Genomic DNA, 21,112 nt, shown 5'->3' with positions numbered 1-21,112 from the left:
CGACTCAAGCAACCCCGGCCACGGAGCATCCCCCCGGCCACAGAGGTTACTGCCCTCCTGCTACGGCTCGGGACCGCACCCGGTCCAGAAAAATTCCCCTCCCCTTGCCCCCCAAACTAAACAGCTGCTCCTGGCCCCCACAGCAGCCACGAACATGTGGCAAAAGGGGGGGACAGCCAAGAGGAGCATCCCCCCTCGTGCCACGCTGGCAATGAAGAGGCCTGGGCGTGAAGGAATTGTCCTTTATTTGGGAAGTTCACAGTCGGTTTGGGGTGGGAAGACAGTGCTACAACACCCCCTCCATGAGCAGAGCTGAGACAGGGGCAGCGGTGGGCCCTGGGGCATGGGGGATGGCCCCAGGCTGGAGAGAGCTGCAGGGCAAAGGGGGACCCCCGAGAGCTTGGACCCGCAAGAGACAGCCCGGAGAGGAGGTCTCTGGCACTCCCTTCCCACATCCCTCCTGCCATGGGTTTCTTTGGCTTCCTTTAGACATTGCACACTCTGGGGAAGTGCTGAGGAAGGGAGCGGGTGCCTGCAGGAGGACTGAGCCGCCAGCTGCCCCCCAGGACACGAGGAATAGCACTGCACATAGCCCTGGGCACATCTGCAGCACTTCCCTTCCCGCGGCTGGGCCAGCTGCAGAAACCACCGTGCCCTTTCATACCCACTGCACCTTGCACGTGCCTCCCCCCACCCATCTCACTGCGTCAGCAGGACCACGGCGCCCACTGGGGCTCACCGGGCTGGGGACAGCCATAGCATACCCGTGTGCAGGAGCTCCCGCTCCCCCCGACACGCTCGGGGCTGGGGGCTGAGGCCTCACCGGCCGGCAGGGTGCTTGGGGGTCTCTGCTCTGCCCACAGCTCTGTCCCCGCAGCTGCACCCCACCAGCACCAGAAGGGATGCGGGGGGACGTTGGGAGGGGGATCCAGCACCTCCGGCAGAGAAAGCATCTGTTTCTGCAACTGCGAGTCCGTGGGAAGGGGTCAGCAAAGCGCCAGGGAAGCCCCTTGGCAGGGGAGAGGCATGTCCCGGCGCAGGTCCTATGCCACAGGGCCGCCCTGCCGCCATCCTTAGTTCCTCGCCGCGATGACCACGGACAAGGCCACGCCGCCGAGCGCAATGGCTGTTGCACCGAAGAGCCACTTCCAGGGGATGGACTAAGGAGAAGAAACGGCAAGGTGACGGGATACACGTGGCATGCCATGAGCCCCGTCAGCAGCAGGGACGCGGAGCCCAGCCTGTGCTAGCACGGGGCAGCACCGAGCTCCCAACACATATCCGAGATAATGCAGCCCAAAAAGGCAAGTGCTGCGTTGGCTCTGCCCAGTGCGTGGCCGGCACGTCCGCGGGGACAGCGTGTGCTGCCGGCAGCCCAGCTGACAGCACAGCCAGCAGGCTCCTGAGTGCGGCAGCTGGGAGCAAAGTCCAGACCCTCCGGCTGGCATCGCCGGGAGCTGTCAGACGGAGCCAGGAGCACAGCCACAGCTATCGGCGTTTTCCTGGCAAGGCTGCCAGAGCACAGGCCCCCAGCTCCCAGCAGGCTTGCTGCCCCGACGCAGCCCACCCTGTGGGTCACATCAGCATCCCCCTGCCTGGGAGCAGGACTGTGCTGACCCCCAGGGACTTGGGGGACACTAACCTGACCCCTGCACCCAGCCCAGCGCTCCCCCCACCAGGGGTGACCCCCACCCGCTCTGCCACATCCCTGGTGTGTCAGCACCAGCCCTTACCCAGGGCAGCTTGTCTTTGCACTTCCCCGGGGTACCAATGGCACTGGGATTCCCAAGCATCTTCCTGTACATCTCCGTCTCCACGTTCTTCTGGTCCGCATGTTTCTTCACCAGCTTGGAGAGCTCAGCATGGATGGTCTGGGGAGGAGAGCGCAGCACTGCGGTTATCAGCTCTGCACTGTCCCCGTGGGACCAAAGTGCCACCACCAGCAGGTCTGATCACCCCGGGGCTGTGCAAGAGCTTTGTGGAACAGCTCAGAAGCAGCCTGGAGGGCTGATGGTCTGATCCTGCCTTGCTCCCCTGCCCTGAGGGGCTGCACCAGGCTGGCATGAGACACCCAGGCTGGGTGCTGCGTGCATCCCAGTGCCCCTCTGTCCTTTCTGGCCACCCAAGCCATTCCCCGCCTGGCAATGGGCAGCAGAGCCCAGGGCTGATGACAGACATTGGGAAAAGGATTTTATCCTTTAATCGAGATGGAAAAGTGTCTGCCTCAGGGATAGACGTGCCCAAGCTCTCCCACTTTTCTGTCTGGAAGCAGGCTGGGAAAGCAGGCTTAAACTCAGCCTGGTCTAAAGCGGGATTGCAACAAGACTCAGGAGCATGTTGGTACCTGCCCGGCTACGATGGCTGGGGTTGGAGGGAGAGCTGCAGAAGAAAGCTCTGCATCCTGCACGGAGCTCACAGGCTCCCAAAAAGCAACAAGAAGCGCCAGCGAGCCGAGGTTACTCGAGCCCGCGGTGGCAGGAAGGATGTCGTGGTGGCGCAGCCATCCGGTGCTGCAGCCGTGCTGTGCCCTCTGCTGGGGACACCGCAGCCCGGGTGGCTCCAATGCCTCCCCGAAACACCAGCACCGCCACCGTCGACCCGCACCGGCTCCAGCCCATGTTGGCTCGCCCAGAGACCAGCCAGGGCTTCACCAAACCACGCCACGCTTGGCACCGCTGCCTTGAACGTGAGACTTTGGATGTCTGAAGGATGCAAAACAGCAAAGCACCTGAGGGGACCCCTGAGCTCACCGGGGCTGGCACATCAATGGTGGACAAACATTGCCATCCCCCACTGCTCCCAGAATGTGTGTTTCCAAGGGGTCAGGAGAAGGGAGCCCAGCAGCTGAGGGTCTGTATCAGCTGAAAGGTGCCAACGGCCCCAGAGAACCAGGTTTCCTCATCCGAGGCAGGTGGAGCCGAGCATTTCTCAAGTATGTTTTCACCACCAGTAGCCATAGCCCGTGACTCACCAACGCGTGTTTAACGCGGCTGTCTGGATCAGCACTGCCACTTTGCCGGGAGTCCCAGCAGCCAGCTGGAGAGGCCAGTAATTTGCTGTACTTGTGGTTTCACTGGTAACGTCACTGCCGGGCATTTTGATTTTTTTACCCCCTCTCCAATTAAAAGCTTCATCCAAACAGGCTGGTGAGCAGCAGCCTAGCCAACAGTGACGTTCCAGAGCTGCTCCTGGAGCTGCCTGCATCGTTGCCCACCCTAACCTTGTTGGGAAGTGAAGGATTTGAGATCCTCCTCGCCCTTCCCCATGGGTGCTCTCAGACCGCGGGTTCCACAGGTGCTGCGGAACCACCAAGTGCCTGCTTACAGTGCCCCATCCTACCCATGACCTTCAGGCACCGGATCACAACGCAAATCACGATGGTCTGGTGAAATTCCCAGAAAAGAGGTGGATAAAACAAACAGACCCAGTCGAGGACTAAAGCCCACCTGTAGCACCAAGCCCCCCACACCTCAGCCCCACACAGGCAGTGCCTCCCTGCCTCTCTCCCAGCTTGCCCAGAGTTGCTCCTGTAGGGCCATTTCCTGGCACTGGCTTTTGATTTCTTCCAAGGCTCCGGTCCTGCAGCTGATCATTAACCAACAGGAAATTCCTGACCCAGAGCTCATGCTGGCCTGAGCGTTGGACCGAGGTCTGGGCTTTCTGGGGCCGCTCCTGCCACCCAGTGAATCACGCTTTGGGCTGCTGAGCGAGTCTGCAGGACTGCTCCACTTCCCACAACCATGGCACAAGCCACTGGGGCCACACAGGGAAGCTGGAGCAGCCGGGACTGTACATGCAGGATCGCTGAAGCAGGGATGGGTTGGCAGGGAGTCCTGCCACTGCAAGGACCAAAGGGCAAAGAGGGAGTCTCGCAACATGGAGATAAGGGACCCACCAGCCCAAACAAGCTCAGGTGTTGCACCATGGGGCACATCACCCCATGGCTGCCCAGGTCCTGGGGGCTATTTCCAGCCTCCCTTCACGGATGGAGCTAGGAACAGCTATGGGGGGCTTCAGCCCTCTGCAGGGGACACCGAGGTTTGCAGGGACACGGCCAAAAGGATAGCCCAGCCCAGGAGGATCACCAGCGGCACGCTACAGCGGCCTACCTTGTTTGAAGGCTCCAGCTTCAACGCCGCCTTTAAGATGGGGATGGCCTCTCTGTATTCACCCTGCTGAGCCAGGACCTGGAAGGGAAGATACGGATTGAGCAGGACGGCTGAGGTCTGTCCCTCATCCCTGCCCTCCATCTGCCATGGCCAGGCCCAGCCATGATGCGGAGAAGGGACGACGGCGCCTGCCGCGTGCCCGGCCTCACCTTGCCCTTTCGGAACAAAGCCTTGATGTTCCCTGGCTGGTGCTCCAGGACGAGGTTACAGGACTTCAGAGCTGCTTCGTAATGGTCCAATTTAAGCTGAGAAGCTGCCAGGTTGTTGAGACATTTCACCTTCACGTCCAGCAACTCAGCCTCCTCGTCCGGGCTGAAGTCAACTGCAAAGACCCCAGAGCTGGGTTACAGGGGGAAGGGAGCCCAGGCAGCCCTTGCCCGGGGCAGGAGCAGGTACCTTTTGAGCTGGAGCCGATGACCTTGAGGGCAATGTCGTAGGAGTTGATGGCCAGTACATAATCTGCCTGCTGGTAGAAGAAGTTGCCACGCTCCCGCTTGCGGTTGGCCAGCTCTATCTTCTCCTTCCCACTGAGCAGCTCCAGGTCCGGTGCATCCTGAGCTGCCAGCAGCTCCACCTCCAGGGTGAGGGCCGCATTGGGTGGGATGTCAGGGCTCCTGTGCAAAGAGGGGCACAAAGCTGTGGCACCGTTGCCACCTCTGTCAGTTCCATCAGCCACTGGGCCACATAGATATAGCACTGCGGCCCAGAAATCAGAGCAACAGAAGCTACCCGGGACAGGGCACAATGCAGATCGTTCTCCCCAGGCAGTACACACTGCCATCCACTGCACGTGGCAAGCGAGCCGGGTCTCCCTGCCCACAGTTGCTTGTTGGCTGGGCTGTCAGCGGGAGCGCAGGGGACAGCTTTCACAGCCCTCTTTCAAGCCATCCTGCTCCCTCCCTGCTCACCTGCCCTGAGAGCCGTAGCAGTACTTTGCATCTGACACGATCAAAGCTGTCTCCCCCATTTCCAGGAGCTGCACACACAAGTCCAGAGCCTACAGGGAACAACATCGTGGGGAGGGAGCATAAGCAAGGGCAGAGGGACTGCTTCTGACCCGCAAACAGGGATGGCGCTGACCCCAAACCCTACCCATAGCCCCCAAGGCAAGGTCCTGCCCTGCAGAGCAAAAGCAAGGCAGTGATAAAGCCAGGCAAGCTTTCTCCCAGCCCTGACCTGCAAGACGTCGCAGTCCCCCAGCGTAAAGGTGAGGGCAGGGTTCTCCTCCACCACACTGCCATCCTCCAGCGTGGCCTTCAGGCGGATAGTCACATCCTGGCCCTTGCGGGGACGGGTGTCCACCCCCTGGCCTGGCACCAGCGTCTTCTTCTTGAGCAAGCCACTCCCTAGGCAAGGAGAAGCCGGAGGAGCATCAGCCCGTGGCTGGGAGGGAAAAGCCTCGCTCCCAACGCCCCTCTCCGACTCCTGGCTGGCCTTCATGGCACAGGGAGCACCAGCAGAGCCGCAGGGAAGCCCAAGTAGCCCCACAAGCCAAGTGTCCTCCTGCCCAGGCTCTTACCCAAAATGTCGAGCCACTCCTGGGGGTCATCAGCCACTTCCCCCCCACCCTGCTCCAAGGGCTGGGCATCCTCCCGCGGCAGGGCCGGTGGCCTGCCCACGTCCTCCAGTGGGGGCAGCTCACTCAGGTCCTCCTCCTCCTCATCATCATCTTCCTCCTCCAGGACCTCGAAATCCTCCGCCGTGTCCAGCTGAGCGGTGTCGGCCGTCGATGATGGCTCAGTGCCGGTGCCTGCCCGGCACGGGGAGCCCCTCCTCGGTTCCTCCTCGCTGGAGGCCATCGCGGCGGAGCAACCTGGAGCGGGGAGAGAGGACGGACGTCGGGCCTACGCCTACCGGAGCGGGGGGGGGGCGTGACCGCCAGCCCGGACAGCGCCGGGGCCCTCCGCGGGGGGAAGCGCTTCGGGCAGGGGAGACCCCAGACAGTTCCGGGGAGGGAACGGGCCCCACGGGGGGGGGGGGCAGCTGCGGCCCCGGCCCGGTGCCGGTAGCAGAATGGGCTGCCCCGCGCGCCCCCCGCCGCCACGTGCCTGCCCCCCGCCCGCGGGGCCCCACGTCACCGTCACGCGCCGGGACTCCCCCTAGCAACGGCCGCCGCCACCGCGCGCCCCCCGCCGCTCCCACCTGGCCCGCGAACCTGCGGCCGCCGGCCCCGCCCCGCCGCTCCTATTGGACCGACACCGCCCACCGCGCTGACGCCATTGGGTGGTGAGAACGCTCGTCAGCGAGGCGCCGGACGGGGTTCAGCACTGTCTTAAAGGGGCCGCCGCGCAACACCCGCTCCGCGGGGCGGGGCGGGGGGGACCGGGCCGGGTGGCGGCTGCCGCCGCTGGGCCATAGCGTGGGGGCCCGTGTGTGCCCGGGGTGCTGTGCGGGGGTCTCGGCACTGGGGTGGCCCCGTGATACCCGGGGGCGATCCCGACCCTCTCCCTCCTCCAGCCACCACTAGTTCCGGCTCGGCGCCGTGACGCAAGAACGCGCTGACACCACGGGGTCGCGCTCGACGTGACCCCGCACCCGGAAGCAAGGTGCGGCCGCCGGTGCCGCCCCCGCTCCCGTCATGTGAAGCGGCGGGACGGGCTCCCCCAGGTGCGCGGGCGCTGCCGGCGGGAGGCTTCGGGGTCACTGGGAGGGGCCCAGGTCCGCGTTCCCCCGAGGGAGCCCGGTACCGGGGGGGGGGGGGGGCACACGCACATGCCACCGGGGCTGGGAGGCGGGGGGACCCCGTTACCGGAGTCGGGTGCGTGTGGGGCCGCCCCGGGACCGGGCACGGCGGCGGGGAGGGGGTAGTATCTCCAGTACCGGCGGCATGGCAGGGCGGAGGGAGCCCAGTACCGGGGATGTGGGGGAGAGGGTTTCCGTTACCGGTCCTAGGGGCGCGGGAGGCTCCTGACCCCGGCTGAGCCGACACCCCACCCCACCCCACCCCCCGCGGTCCCACAGGCCGCGATGGAGCCCACGGCCTCGCAAGTGTTCTGCGGGCGGGTGCTAGGCATGGTCAACACCGAGGACGTCAACGCCATCATCCTGGCCCAGAAAAATATGTGAGTCCCGGGAAAACCAGGGAAACTGACCCGTGGGGACCCCGGTACTGGCACCGGGAACCTCCCGGGATCTTTGCTGAGCTCTGTCTGCTTCCCCCTCGCAGGTTGGATCGATTCGAGAAGACCAATGAGATGCTCCTCAACTTCAACAACCTCTCCAGCGTCCGCATGCAGCAGATGAACGAGCGTTTCCTCCACCACACCAAGACGCTGGTGGAAATGAAGAAGGATCTGGACAGCATCTTCCGGAGGATCCGGTGGGCAACGGTGATGGGAACGTTGCTGCCAGCGGGGAGGGAGACAGCGTGGAGATGGCAGGGTGGCTGGTCAAGGTCTGGAGGGGCTGGGGGGGTGTTAAAATGGGACACACGTAGGAGCGTGGGGTGCTCTCGGAGGTAAAAGTAGTTGCAGAGGGGAAAACGTGTGGCCAAGCGATGCAGGAGAGGAGCCGCGGAGCACGGAGCTTCAGGATTCCTCGATTCTGCTCCGGCCAGGATGGTCCGTGCTCCCTCGGGGCAGCGGGAGGGACACGGCTCGGGCTCTGCTCGGGGTGGTTACGAGCTGTGAGACTCAGAAAAAGACTCGATATGCTGAGGGGGGGACTGGGAGGGAGCCCCTCGGCCCAAGGAATCCCCGGGGATTCCTTTATGTCATCCACAAACACTAGGCAGCTCAGCTCTGGATCCATTGGCTTCCCTGTGGTCTCAGCTCGCTCTCTCCTCCCCTAGGACGCTGAAAGGGAAGCTGGCGAAGCAGTACCCGGAGGCTTTCAGCAGTGAGTGGTTCCTTCCGACACGCGGATTTTTCCGTCGGGTTTTCTTTCCGTGCAAAGAGTCCCTTGTCCTAAGAACGCGCGAGGCGGCTCTCGGGAGTTGGGAGAAGCTGACGGGATGTCCGGGTGTGCGCCAGCGCGTGGCTGCTGTGCTAAAAGCCTGGAAAGCTCCTTGATTATCTTAAACATGGTTGCAAGAAGTTACAAATGGCCTCTAATTGCAGTGGTGTTGATTTTTTTTTTTTTTAATTGATTACTGCTACATGCAGACAAAACGTAGAATTAGAAATTAGCAAATCCTTCTGCTGGGGCATCTCTTGTACCTGGTGTCACACCACCAGTGCAACTAATGTTTGTGTCTTCCCTTCCAGACATCCACGAATCTCCCATCCTAGAAGACGATGATGACTTCGACCCCATCCCAAAAAGCACGACAACCACCATCGCTACCTCTGAGCAGAGCACAGAGTCCTGCGACACCAGCCCTGACATCATCTCTCCCACCATGAGTCAGGATTTTGAGGATTTATCCCAGGGCCAGTACGATTTACCGGCCGTGAACGGACAGAGTCTCACAGATGAAGACACGGCCAACGACCTGGACTAGGTGCGCGGGTCCTGCGCCGCCACCCGTCCCTGGAGAACTTTCTACCTTGTATTTATATTTGTGTGTTTCTTTTTTTTTCGGGAAGAGGGAAGCGAAGGCTGAGAGAAGCAATGGCCGAGTGAAGGGTACCCTTCTGCCTCTAAACTGCCACCGTAGTGTAAACCCTGTGACTCGCTTTCGGGTGAATAAGTAAAACGTGGGTTTGAAACGCCTCTTGTCCTTTCTCATTTGTGCGATCAGGAGAGCGGCAAAACCCCACCGTTGACGTAGACTTTGGTGCAGAAGAGCCGGTTTGGGGCACCCGTGTTTTTTGTTAAGGAACGTTGTCGCTGAGGCTCGCGTGCGTGCCCGCCAGCGCTCCGCCTTTCCTGCGCGTCTGTCCGTGCTGCTCGTGGACTCGTGCTGGCTGTCTCCCCCGCAAGCCGCCACGCTCCCCGCCTGCGGGAAGAGCCCGAGCCGGGTTTCCCTTTGGTTCTCACCTGCCCCGCGTCATGCCTCAGCCCCTCACGTCGGCCTCTTCCCTCCCCGGCTCCTCACGGTGTCCGGGGGATTGGCCCGGGCTCTTCCTGGCTGCTGCCTGCGAGGGGCTGAGGGGAGAGCGTGGGGCCGGAGACCCGGGCGGTGGGGTGGGGCTGGGGGGCCCGGTTCTGGGCCCGGCCTGTGGTACCGAGGCGGGCGGGGAGGGGGCGCTGGCGCCTGCGCACTACGTTTCCGTGGAGAAAGGGGCGGAGCGATAACGTACCGGTTGTGACGCAGCTGCGGGCGGGTTCCGGTTCCGGTCGTCCCTTTTCTCGGCAGCGAGGCGGCGGGTGCGCGCGGGGCGGCTTCACCGGCGGCGCTGGGGGGGCCCGGGGGGCTCGGGAGCGGCAATGGGGGGGGTCAGGGGACTGCGTCCCGGCTGGGGGCGGGTGCGGCGGCGGCGGGGCCCCGGGGGGGGGGGGTTGGGGGAGGGCCTCTGCTCGGGGCCCGGCCGGGGGTGACGCGGCCACCGCTCTCCGCAGACGCTGAACGGTGCCAAGATGCAGATCTTCGTGAAAACGCTGACGGGCAAAACCATCACCCTGGAGGTGGAGCCCAACGACACGATCGAGAACGTCAAGGCCAAGATCCAGGATAAAGAAGGTACCGGGGGAGCCGCGGGCAGCCCCCGCCTGCCCTCCCGCCCCCGGCGGCCCCTGCCGCCATCGCTGCCCTCCGCCATCCCGGTTTCTCTCTCGCAGGGATCCCCCCTGACCAGCAGCGGTTGATCTTCGCGGGCAAACAGCTGGAGGATGGCCGCACCCTCGCAGACTACAACATCCAGAAAGGTACCCCCGGATCCCGGGCCGGGCTTTTTGTTATTTATTTTATTTATTTTGAGGAGTACCGGCTGCTCCCCAGCACCACCCGGCCCCGCCGTGACGCTTCTCTCTCTCTCTCTGCTTTCAGAGTCCACCCTGCACCTGGTGCTGCGCCTACGCGGGGGCATCATCGAGCCCTCCCTCCGCCAGCTCGCCCAGAAATACAACTGCGACAAAATGATCTGCCGCAAGTATGTCCCCGCTCCCCCCCCGCGGGGTGGGGACCCCCCCCGAACCCCCTTTTCCCCAGGGAAATGGGGGGCTTTGGTGACACCCCCCCCTTCCCCAGGTGCTACGCCCGCCTGCACCCCCGTGCCGTCAACTGCCGCAAGAAGAAGTGCGGGCACACCAACAACCTCCGCCCCAAGAAGAAGGTCAAGTAGAGCGGGCAGCGGCGGCCCTGCCTGCACCCCTGCCTGCACCCTTCCAATAAAGCATCAGAGCGCTCAAACCGCTCCCGTTTTGTGGTGTTTTTTTGTTTGTTTGTTTGTTTGTTTGTTTTTTCCCCAAATGGGTGCGTTTTTCAGTTGCGGGGGGGGGGGTGGGCGGGCGTGCTGTGGAGCAGCGTGGGGCTGGTGGGGGACCGGGGAGGGGAGCGGAGGCGGCGGCGATGCCGGGTGGTGCCTGTAGGTGGCGGCGGAACCGCGCTCCGCCTCCGCGCCCTGCCGGGCCTGCGCGCTGCGACCGGGGCCGGGCCATGGTGAGCGGTACCGGGCACGGGGCGGCCGCGGGGGGCGGCACGGAGGGGGGCCCGGTTCGTGCATGCGTGGCTGGGGGTGGGGGATTCCCGGTGCGTGGGGATGGGAGGGGGTGGGGGGGGGTGTCCCGAAACCGGTCCCGTGTTGTGTACACGTGGCCGGGGGGGTCCCGGTGCGGGGCCGTGCACGCGTGGCCGGGGGGGGGTCCCGGTGCCGGGCTGGGCTCAGCCTGGGTTCCCCCGACACCGGGGCGGGGGGAGAGCTCAATGCCCCGGCAGCAGTACGAGACCCCCGGGTCGGTGCCAGCTCTTGCCCAGAGCCCCTTACCGGGAGCAGAGACAACCGCCTCCCCCCCGGGGCAGTGTGCACCGTGCCGGTGTCACCGTTGTCCCAGCCGCCGCCGTCCCCTTCTCCCCGGCAGACCGGCGAGGCCGTGCAGGCGCTGCTGCGGCGGCTCCGGGCGCTGCAGGGCGAGCGGGCCGAGGCGTACCGGCTCTTCGAGGAGTGAGTACCGGCACCGGTGGGGACGGGACCCTCCGGGGCACTGGGCACCTCCTGGGGCAGGGGATTCCCAGCAAAGAACCGAATTCCCTGTCCCGGTTTGGGGGGGGTTTTTTGGCATCCCGATGGGAAGAGGCTGCCGGAGCGGAGCAGCAGTCGTCAGGGTGGCTGATGAGCTCCAGCTGGCAGGGGGATGCCCGCACCGGACACCTGTATCCTATTTTAGCATCCGATGGGAGATGATGGACTTCCCGGACTCACAGGCTTGCGAGTGAAAAGAAAAAATAAATAAATAAAAAAAATCCACAATCTCCCTCCCCAGAAAAAAAGCAGTTGCCAAGCCCCATGTGAGGGGCGAAGCTGCCTGGTCACAGGGACGGAGAGCTGCCGAATCGAGGCAGGAAAACCCTCCCGGTGCTGACTGGTGGGGTGGCAAAGGGGGCTCAGCACCGGGATGGCGGCGTGTCACCATCCCGGTGCCCCCCTGGATGTGGTGACAGTGGTTTCTCCCCCCCCTCCTAGGGGCCACCGGGCGTACCTGAGCAGCGCACCCCACTATGACTTCCCGCGTTACCGGCAGCTGGTGCACGAGATCACGCTGGCCTTTAGTGGCATCTCCCGGGAGGTGCTGTGCATCGCTGGGCGCCTGCGGGACGAGCTCGCCCGCCCCGACCTGGCCCAGCACCTTGCCCGCCTCCAGGAGCGGGAGCAGGAGAAGCTGCAGCTGGTGAGTGCCGGGGGGGAGGGGGTCCCACCGCTGCCTCAGGCAGGGCTGGGGCTGCTTTTTGGGGGGGTCCCAACTCCTGCTGTGCCCCCACTGCAGACGGCGCAGCTCCAGCTGGCTCGGCAGCGGGTGCAGGACCAACCCGACGTGGACGCCCATCAGCAGGAGGTGCGGGAGCTCAAGCACAAGTAGGTGGTGGCCCCATTGCCGTCTGTCCTCTCCCCTCCACTTTGGGGTGGCAGCATCCCCCCCAGTGGGTGCTAGGAGCCCCTTCCCCGCATTTCCCCTCCCTCCGGCCCAGGGGGGCCCAGATGGTGCCTTCAGAAGTGCTCTCAGCCACAGCCCCGGGGAGGGTTTTGGCGATGCCGCACGGCCGCGGTCCCCTCGGCCTCCCTGGGCTGAGTGTTTCATAAACAGCGCGGGGAAGGCGAGGCGGCCCAGATAATACGCTCCATATGGGCTTTATTTATAGTTTCCATCCGCTCTCATAGGCTAATTAAAACCATTGAGGCAATCAGCGAAATTCTCCAGGACCTCAAGTATGATTCGGAAGAAGTCGAGTGATGGGTGTCCCCGTGGGAACTGCTGGAGGGGCCGGCTGGTGGAGCGGGGGCCCTGCTCGCTCCCCCCCCAGCCCTCACCCGCTCCTGATGCAGCCCCCCAACCCACCCTGGGCACCCACGCCACCCCAGCGAGGTGGGCACCTTCCCCCCGCCCCCAGCCCCTTTTCTTAAGCAGAGCCTGGAAAGGGTGGAGAACTCCCCCCACCACTACCCTCTCCGGGAGAAGTGGGGTCTCCCCTGAATCCTGAGCACCCCTCAGCAGAGGGGTCCAGCGTGGGGCTGGTTCCACCCCCCGGCCCTGCCGACCATGGTGGGGCTTTACCCAAGGGAAACCACAACCCACGGTTGCCAAGGGGCTGCCTTGCTTTGACCCCCATTGCGATGGGCTCTGCCTTTGCTGCCAGCTGGAGCTCCGCAGGCAGCAGCCCCCCAAAACCACCTCTCGGAGATCAGCTGCGACCCCAGCCCCATGGCAGCTCTGGTGCCCCACAAGTGTCCTTTCTACGGTCATCCCACAATAAAGCTGTCCCCATAGAGCTGGCCTGAGTCGTGTGATCTAAAGGGCTTGTCCCCCACGCAGTGCCACCCCCTCCGCCTTGGCTCGGTCCCCTGGGAGCCCTGGGATGGGGCGACGAGGGACACGGGTCCCATTTGGCTGCCCGCTGCATCCCCATCCCCGCGCGCTGCTGCCGCTCCGCTGATGCAGACCCCGGTGGGGTTTCAGAGGTTTATTGGCATTAAGCTTAAATCTGTTCCTAATTGACTGAAATGGAACCAAAATAAGGCTGGTTTGAATCAAAATTGGAGCAGGCACTGGGCAAACCCCAGCAGCCTCAAACCAGCCCGCGTGGCTCCCCCGGGGACAGACCCACCCCGTGCGCTCGCACGTGGGTCCCCGGGGAGAAAACAGCCAAAATCGCTTCCCGGAGGAGGGGGGTGCTGCGCCGAGGGTGGGGGGGATACCCAGGAAGCCCCCGCCACCCCTTTCATCCCAGAGGCCGCTCCGTTTGGCGGTTAAGGAGCAAAGCCTCCGCGCCCCCCCCAGGCCAGGCGAGGCTGGGGGGTCCCCTCACTGCCATGGGGTGCAAGCGGCGTGGCGGGGGGCCGTGGTCTCACAGGGCCAGCAGCACGTGAGGGGCTCCCGGGGCTGGCCCAGCCGACCCCCCCCACCTCACCCCATCCCGTCCCCTGGGGCTGCGGGGCCATGTTTCGCCCCGGCCGCCTTCGTGCTCCCCCCCGGCAGGGCCGGAGCAGGCGGTCCCGGGTGGTCACTGGGCGCCCCGTGTCATCCTGCTGGCGCTCAGTCCCCCGGGGGCTACAACTTATCACCGGGAAGAACCTGCGGAGAGGAGCAGAGCCCCGCGTCGCCGCTGGCCGCACGCCTCGGGGTTGGCATCACCCCACATCCCGGGGTGGCGGTGGTGGTGGGGGGGTGTCACCCTGCATCCCCCCCGCATCCCCACCCGGCGGGGGAAAAGAAGTGTGAAAGGCTCCTTACCTACCTGGTTGCGTGTTTTGTGCGATTTCTGCAGCCACACGCGCCACTGGTCATAGAGCTTGATGCCGAGGTTGGAGCAGCCGTAAGCGTGTTTCTTCACCCACCCGAAAAACTGTTTCAGCTCCCGCCGCAGCGTCGTGTTTTGCTCCCCTCCTTTGGGGTCGCAGCTCCCCGCCGCTCGCTCTGCGAGGACAAGGGGGTCAGCACCGCCCCGGGGGGACACGGCTCAACGCCCCCCCCATCGCCACCGCACCATAAATAATGGTGGGCGAGAGAGAGGAAAACGAGCGGCTTTTCGGCTTCCTGCTGGGAAAGCCGAGCTCCAAATTGGCTCCTTTGCAAGAAATCCAGGTGCCGGGCACGGAGCGGGGAAGGGCCCCCCCCCCCCGGCACGTCCTGTGTGCACAGGGGAGGGGGAGCACAGCGCTGCTGGCATCCCCCCCCCTCCCGCCCGCCAAGCAATGCCAGACCAGCACCAGCGGTGCTCACCGCTGCGCGGGGTGGAGGCGGCGGTGGGGTTGCTCCAGTCGCTCCAGATGCCGGCTTTCTTGGAGCCGTAGATGCCGAAGGGATTACAGCGCACCTGGACGAAGTAGACTGTGCCGGGGCGGAGGCCAGCCAGGCGGCAGGATGTCTGGTTGCCCACGTCGTCCACCACCTGGAGAGGGAGGAGATGGCAGCGCCGGCGCGGTCAGGCATGATGCCGGCCACCGCTGCCAGCGGGTGATGCCAACCCACCTTCCATTCCGAGCTGTCCTCCACCCGGTACTGGATCTGGTACTTGGCTTGGAAGAGGAAATCCTTGAGGGCTGGGGGCGAGCTCCAGCGTACGCTCAGCTGGTCCTCCAGGTCCCCCACCCGGCTGACGTGCACGTCTGACGGCGGGTCGGTGGTGACTGCAGGGACAGGGCAGGGGCTGGCAGGGCTGGCGCAGGCAGCGCCGCGGGGCCGCGGGGGTTAAGGAGCCGCAGATGCGAAAAAAAAAAACCCAACCAAACTCGAAGAAAACAGCCTAATTCGATTAGGAGCAATTCTGGTCACATATCGCCCATTTCCTGCTGCATCCCCCTACATCCCACTGCGTGAACCTGCCACCCGCATCCCCCGCGAGGTCGCCGGTATGGCGGTGACATCATGATGCCGTCGCTTACCCACGTCGAGGATGTCCAACATGACGACGTCAGAGACGGCCACCCCCAGCCGGTTGGACGCCTCCACCCAGATCTCATAGGGCGTGAAGAGAGCCAGGTCCTTGGGGATGTGGCAGGAGTAGGGCCCGGCCGTGTGGTACTCCTGGCACGTGTTGTCTCGGCCGTACCACCTGCGGGCGGGCGCTCAGTGCCGGTACTGGCACCGCTGGGTGCCGCGGTCAAGCCAAGGATGCTCACCCATCCCCAGAGGAAACGGCCGCTCCCGGTGCGGACCGTGGCTCATTTATCCGCCATCCAACACCGCCGGCATCGCGCTGGCGAGGCGTTGGGTTACCGGCCCCGCGGCAGCTTCTCCTCACCCTCCTCCTGCCCGGCACGCACGGGGCACGGCTGCCCACCAGTGGCAGCTGAGACCCGAGGAAACTCATCACACCGGCCCCCATCCCCAAGCAGGGGCCAGCCAGGAGGCATTGGGCTCCCTGTTCCCTGCCAGCCAGTTTGGGTTTTTTTAAGAATACCAGGAATTAAAGCAAGGACCCCACCTGAGCTTGTACTTGAGGGTGTAGTTGGTGTGCAAGAAGGTCTCCCCTTCCGTCCCGGGTGCCCACTTGCAGGTGAGGTCCTTCATGTTTTTGGACCAGCAAGTGATGTTCACTGGTTTTTCTGGGGGTACTGGGAGAGAAGAGAAAAAAATAAGATGCGGAGGGGGGGGGATAAAAGGCGCAGCGGTGAAACGCAGCCTGCGGTCCCAGCAGGCAATGCCACTGCGGTCCCCGGCAGCCGCAGGTTTCCAGCCCCGCAGCTGTGAACGTGTTTGCTGGGGGGGGGGTTTAAGCCCCTGCCTGCCCCTGGCTCCTGCCTGCCCCTGGCTCCTGCCCGCCCCTGCCTGCACCCAGCTCCAGAGCTGTTTTCTTTCGGCAACAGCAACCCAAAAAAACAAATCCAAGTTGTGTTCCCAGTTAAGCCTCTGTATTCCTAGGACGTAGCATCGTCCTTAAAATAGCCTGAGATAAAATCTTACGATTATTGATTCGGACAAGTGTAATTTTACCGAGGGTTTGCCAAAACAGCCTTTCTGCTGCGCGCTCCTGCGAGCCGGAGGCTGCGGCTGCAGGTCCGGGCACCGGGCACAAACCGTGGGGAGATGAAAATTGAGCAGCCACAAGCAACTGCCACGAGCCCACGGCATGTTTTGGCAAGAACCGGGGTGCGAATCCCGTGGGGATCCCCAATTGCTCCCACGGTTCTGCCGGCAGCCGCGGTTCTTCCCCCCCCCCCCCCGCCCCCCCCGCCCAACTCCCCCAAAAACGGCAAAGCAGCGCCGGGGCCGGGTGAAACCCCGGCACGTGCAACCGTGCCGGCGCCGCCGACGTACGTCCAACGTAAAGGCAGGAGCCGGCCAAGATGCCGCCGTCTCTGCTGTGACACACCAGGTTGTCCCCCGACTGCTGCTTGGAGCCGTTGAGGCGGGCGAGGGCCACGCTGAGCGTGGTGGGACCGAGCGCGGCATAAGAGGCGGCGGGCAGGCGCCGGCCGTTCAGGGTCCAGTACAGGTCCTCGGCTTTCAGGTGAAAGTCCGGGCTGACCGTGCACGTGGCGACCAGCGAGGAGCCGATCAGCAGGGTGGGATCTTGGGGGGAAATCACTGCGGGGTCTGCAGCCAGAGAAATGAAAAGGGGGGGTAAAAAAAATCATTTATATGTATAATTTTATATGTCATTTTTAGATATCTATTATCTATCTATATTAGTACATATTTATGTTCTACATCTAAATATATTTAAATATATTTTATATCTATTTTTTATATACATATATAAAAATTATCTATGTTTTTCACGGCACAGCCCCTCACAGCAGCGCTCGCCCTCCTCTGAAGCAGAGGCAGGAGCACGCGAGGCGCCGGGCTCGGCCGCGCTCTCCCCGCAAGCTCGGGGGCCAGGGGTTTGGGTGGGGGGGGGGGTTCAAGCCAGGAAGCATCGACAGCCTTTGGGGAGGCTTTGCTGCGCGAGGCTGGGGGGATCTCGGTGACGCTGTGGTTTTTCCAGGGCTGGGTGGGGGCTGGGTTGTGGCTTTGTAAATTTTTTTTGCAACAAAAGGATTTCAAAAGCGACTATGGAAAGTTCTTGGGGTGTTCCCCCCCCCGCCGAGGGTGCTGCATGCTGGGGAGCGAGCCCCTCCGTGATGGAAAAATCCCCCCCATGCTGCTTTATTTTGAGACCCCTCTGACATGAAGCTTCAAAAAAAAAAAAAAAAAAAAGCTCCCCGACCCCACTGTAGGGTTTCTCCGTGTCCATCAGCCTTATCGGCTCCATCCGCACGCGCCAGGCTAATATCCCAAATTACCTCCCGGAAAGCACCGCGACCTCCTCTCCCCTCCGACCTCCCCGGCCACTATCAGCTTTCAGTGCTCCAGCTCCCACCCCGGCGCAATTAATGCTCCAAAAATCCTCGTTACCCTGGAGATATCTCAATTAGCGGTGCCTCCCATCGCTCAGGGGATGCTGTCGAGGTGAGCGTAAAAGCATCCGGGACACGTCGGTGCCGGGTTCCCCAAGCACCCGTGGGGGATGGCGTGGATCCATCCCACCCACCCCCAAAGCAAACCCTTCCCCGAGTGGGGGGTGGGGTGTCAGCCCCCCCCACCCCCCGACTCGTCCCATCTTCCAGCAGGGCCTCCAAAAAAACGCACCCCCAGCTCTGTAACGAGCCCACCCAGCACCCGCTCCTCCATTAGCCAAACCGGGGCTGCTCCAGCTCTGCCGATAACAGATCCGGCGCTCCGGGCCCTAATTCTCCTAAATCTTAATCTAAACAGCACCAGAAACACACACGAGCGCCGTAAAACAGACACGTTTCCCGTCCTCCGAGCAGGAGCCTCTGGAGGGGCCAATTTTATTTTTTTTTTTTTTTCCTGCTTTTTTTTTTTTCCCCTCCTCCAAGCAGGAGCCTCTGGAGGGGCCAATTTTATATAATTTTTTTTTTTTTTTATTTCCCCCCTGTAATTTTTTTTCCCCCTCCACACAGATACAGCGCCAAACATGTGTTTTAAAAGGGAAAAGTGTGAAGTTTTCAGATCGGAGAGGAAAAGGCCAGGGAGACGCAGGCAGGCTGTGGAATGTGCAAGTCGCAACGAAAATACCTGCTCGGGGGTTTTATGGCTTTCCTATTAAAAAAAAAATGCTGATCAGGTGCTAAGTAATGCTATAAAGTAAAACCACATTTCCAAGGTGTCGGGAACGTTTATGCTTTTCTTCTGAAGGGCCGGATTTCATTTTATTTTTATATCAGTGTTTTAAGGAGTTGGAAAAGAAAAGAAAAAGAACCCCTCCGATAAGTGTCGGAGATCACGCAGTTAAAAAAGATTTATTAAGATGTGCAGGGGGTTAAGGAAAAAATAATATACATAATTACCCTGAAGAACAAAAGGAAATTTGGGCAGCTCTGAATTCTACAAGAAAAATAAATTTTTTAAAAAAATAAATATTTATTTAGAGCTCTTCTAAAGCTCAAGCAACAAGGTTTGCAGGCAGACACGGCACCCAAAACCACTTTATCCCTCCTTTCCAGTATCTTTTTCCCCCTTCCCTTCTCCAACTGGCATTTCTCGTGCCCATCCCTCCGCTCGAGGAGGGATTTATAAAAAGCCCAGGCATTCCAGCGAGCGCGACCGAGCTGAACCGAGGGGAAACATTCGCTCTCTAAAAGGAGATTTGGCTTCGCCTTTCCCCAGTGCTGCACGTCGAGGGGCCACGGGGCGAGCGCTCGCCCTGCTTGGCTGCACCGGACCCCCATGGCGGGGGGGGAAATGAGGGTCCTGGAGGGGGGTAAAACCGTCTGCGAGCGACACCAGGCATCTCCTTACCGGGGTGAGCCAAAAGGTGCGAGGTCAGCCCCAAGGGGGGTCCGGCCAGAGCCCCACGCTGTCCCCCGTGGGATTAACCCCTCGGCCCCCCAGGAAGGGCACTGGGGTGGGCACCGCTCCACACCGAAACCCGCCTCGATTTGGAGGCTCTTGTTAACGGCTCCTAAAGGGATTTTTGGAGCATTTTTCCTCCTCCCTCCACTGCTTCTGCAATTCCTGCCCCAATTATTGCTCTTCAAGCCTTCCCGTTAATGACACGTGCGGGTCAGGGGGTAACACGCCCCGGGCGGCCGGGACCCCGTGGCATCGCCGGGGACGTGGGAGCTGCTGAGCAGTGCCTTTTCTTGGCGGGACCCATTTGCGCGTCGGAGCGAACATCCATCGCCTTGAGAAATTCCCATCATAGGGAGGAAGCCAAACTTCCTGCTGCGGAGAACGGGATCTCGCCTCCCCTTCGCCCGGGCCGGAGGGGAAACAACGAGGTGACGGGTGGGACGGAGGCTAATTCGGGTTTAGGGCTCTGCAGAAAGAGGGGGGAGCCCTCTGTGTGTGTCCCCCCCTCAAGGAGAGGGGGAACCCCAACCCCCCGCAGGGCTGAGGCCGCCCACAGCTCAGCCCACAGGTGGCACCTCCCAGACCTGCCACCGCCGGGTGGGACCCCCAAATGGGCATCGTTGCCGAGTCCCCCAGGGGTATTTTGGGGGGGGGAGATTAATTGTTCTCCGTGGGGGAGGGAGCTCCCTATTGTTCTGGGTGGGGAAAAGGGGTTTCATTGTTCTCTGGGACGGGTGTGGGGGGGTACGGCTCATCAGGGGGAAGGGAAGGGGGGTCCCCCCCGTTGTTCTCAGCAGGAGGAGGGGGGTCTCAGAGGCTCGGAGGGGGGGAAAAGGGGGTCATCGCTCCCGAGGGTGGGAGGGGGTTGTGTGGGGAAGGGGTCCGCTATTGTTCTCCAGACGGAGGACGGGGGTTTCCATTGTCCTGGGTGGGGAATGGAGCCGCATTGTTCTCCGGGAGGGGGGTCTGCACGGCGGGGGGCGGGGGGGGAGGGGGGGGAAGGACACACGGACAATGGGGGACCGACCCTTCTCGGGGAGGGGGGACCCTCTTCTCCATGGGGAGAGAGAGCACTCGCTGCTCCCAGGGGAGGAGGGGGGGTCCCTGCGGCTCTCGGGGATGGGGGAACAAAAAAAAAGGTTCCTCTATTGTTCTCCGCGGAGAAGGTGGGGGGGGGGTTGCCGGCTGGGCTGCGGGGCCGGGGAGGGCCGGGGGGTCCCAGCTGCCTACCGGGGGGTGATGAGGGGTCCCGGCTGCTCTCCGCGGGGGGGGACACACACACCACTCACCCTGCTACCCCGCGGCGCGCAGCCCCGAGGTGCGCCCGGCGATGCCCCCGCCGCTCCCGGGGCCGCTCCGCATCTCGGGGCGGGGGGGTGGGGGGGAGACGGGACACAGCACATGGACCGCAACGAACGGGGGAGCCCCGGGGGGCTCCGCGCAGCGCCCGCTCCGGCCCCGACCCGACGGGACCCCCCGCATCGCCCCCCCCATCCCACACCCCCCCCCCCCCGCGCCCACCTTGCGGGAACCGCTCGGTGCTCCCGGTACTCACAGGCGAGCGGCTCGGCGCGGAGGAGGCGCAGGCAGAGCAGGAGCAGCGAGAGGAACAGCAACAACGGCGGCATGGCCGGCTCCGGTGCCCGTCGGTGCCCGGGGCGGCAGAACGCACCGGCACGTCCGGGGAAGTCCCGAGCAAGTCTGAGCAACCCCCGGTTACCAAAGCCCTAAATGCCGCCCTGGCCCCGCCCCGCCCGGCCCGGGCCCGCCCCCGGGGGGGCAGAAAGGCACCGGCCCCGGGGCCCCGCCGTCCCGCTCCGGTACCGGCCCCGGTACCGACCCCCGACATACGGTGCCCGCCCGGCGGCGCCCGGTGCTGCCGCGGGATGCTGCACCCGGCCCCCACCCCCCACCCCCGCCCGGCCGGTGTCCCGCTCCCCCCCGAGCCCCGCGGTAGGTGAGTAAGAGCCGCCCCGGGGCCGCCTTCCCACGGGTGACTCATGCGTGGCCTCCACGGACCCTCCCGTGCCCCCGGGGCCGCTCCCGGTGCTGCAAACGCGGCCGGACCGGGCCCCCCTCGGGGGGCTCTCTCCTCCCCCCCACCCATC

General features: G+C 63.4%; 5 protein-coding genes across 10 annotated transcripts; 3 read left to right on the top strand and 2 right to left on the bottom strand.

The window, feature by feature from the left end:
• Positions 1–228: 228 nt before the first annotated feature.
• FKBP8 (FKBP prolyl isomerase 8) lies at positions 229–6,484 on the bottom strand. 3 transcript variants are annotated; one of them, XM_054805676.1, is made up of 9 exons: positions 6,312–6,484; positions 5,689–5,982; positions 5,346–5,515; positions 5,078–5,166; positions 4,566–4,783; positions 4,319–4,491; positions 4,110–4,187; positions 1,734–1,871; positions 229–1,160 (listed from the first exon to the last, which is right to left on the bottom strand). In XM_054805676.1, the coding sequence occupies exons 2-9, from the start codon at positions 5,966–5,968 to the stop codon at positions 1,074–1,076; spliced, it is 1,233 nt and encodes a 410-aa protein (XP_054661651.1). In that variant the 5' UTR covers positions 5,969–5,982; positions 6,312–6,484; the 3' UTR covers positions 229–1,073. The 3 variants fall into 3 exon arrangements, with proteins under 3 accessions (XP_054661651.1, XP_054661652.1, XP_054661653.1); XM_054805677.1 differs by having other exon boundaries at positions 6,325–6,484; XM_054805678.1 differs by lacking the exon at positions 6,312–6,484 and adding an exon at positions 6,248–6,306.
• A 142-nt stretch (positions 6,485–6,626) lies between these two features.
• KXD1 (KxDL motif containing 1) lies at positions 6,627–9,241 on the top strand. 3 transcript variants are annotated; one of them, XM_054805679.1, is made up of 6 exons: positions 6,627–6,776; positions 7,131–7,231; positions 7,336–7,563; positions 7,960–8,006; positions 8,375–8,610; positions 8,696–8,852. In XM_054805679.1, the coding sequence occupies exons 2-5, from the start codon at positions 7,137–7,139 to the stop codon at positions 8,608–8,610; spliced, it is 606 nt and encodes a 201-aa protein (XP_054661654.1). In that variant the 5' UTR covers positions 6,627–6,776; positions 7,131–7,136; the 3' UTR covers positions 8,696–8,852. The 3 variants fall into 3 exon arrangements, with proteins under 3 accessions (XP_054661654.1, XP_054661655.1, XP_054661656.1); XM_054805680.1 differs by having other exon boundaries at positions 6,638–6,776; positions 7,336–7,488; positions 8,375–8,831; XM_054805681.1 differs by lacking the exon at positions 7,131–7,231 and having other exon boundaries at positions 6,640–6,776; positions 8,375–9,241.
• A 93-nt stretch (positions 9,242–9,334) lies between these two features.
• Positions 9,335–10,405, top strand: UBA52 (ubiquitin A-52 residue ribosomal protein fusion product 1). Its single transcript, XM_054805794.1, has 5 exons — positions 9,335–9,419; positions 9,612–9,732; positions 9,831–9,917; positions 10,039–10,141; positions 10,240–10,405. The coding sequence occupies exons 2-5, from the start codon at positions 9,630–9,632 to the stop codon at positions 10,331–10,333; spliced, it is 387 nt and encodes a 128-aa protein (XP_054661769.1). The 5' UTR covers positions 9,335–9,419; positions 9,612–9,629; the 3' UTR covers positions 10,334–10,405.
• A 193-nt stretch (positions 10,406–10,598) lies between these two features.
• REX1BD (required for excision 1-B domain containing) lies at positions 10,599–12,964 on the top strand. The gene is made up of 5 exons (XM_054805793.1): positions 10,599–10,650; positions 11,070–11,152; positions 11,672–11,876; positions 11,973–12,061; positions 12,365–12,964. The coding sequence occupies exons 1-5, from the start codon at positions 10,648–10,650 to the stop codon at positions 12,435–12,437; spliced, it is 453 nt and encodes a 150-aa protein (XP_054661768.1). The 5' UTR covers positions 10,599–10,647; the 3' UTR covers positions 12,438–12,964.
• CRLF1 (cytokine receptor like factor 1) lies at positions 12,962–20,839 on the bottom strand. 2 transcript variants are annotated; one of them, XM_054805791.1, is made up of 8 exons: positions 20,560–20,839; positions 16,461–16,739; positions 15,628–15,757; positions 15,086–15,255; positions 14,673–14,830; positions 14,424–14,592; positions 13,939–14,117; positions 12,962–13,775 (listed from the first exon to the last, which is right to left on the bottom strand). In XM_054805791.1, exons 1-8 carry the CDS (start codon positions 20,630–20,632, stop codon positions 13,752–13,754), a joined length of 1,182 nt encoding a protein of 393 aa, XP_054661766.1. In that variant the 5' UTR covers positions 20,633–20,839; the 3' UTR covers positions 12,962–13,751. The 2 variants fall into 2 exon arrangements, with proteins under 2 accessions (XP_054661766.1, XP_054661767.1); XM_054805792.1 differs by having other exon boundaries at positions 13,629–13,775; positions 13,935–14,117.
• Positions 20,840–21,112: the final 273 nt, after the last annotated feature.

The sequence above is a fragment of the Grus americana genome, chromosome 28, assembly GCF_028858705.1.
Source record: "Grus americana isolate bGruAme1 chromosome 28, bGruAme1.mat, whole genome shotgun sequence".
Classification (NCBI taxonomy): domain Eukaryota; kingdom Metazoa; phylum Chordata; class Aves; order Gruiformes; family Gruidae; genus Grus; species Grus americana.
Note: the sequence above shows the minus strand (reverse complement) of the source record. Positions and strands in the feature narration are given on the sequence as shown.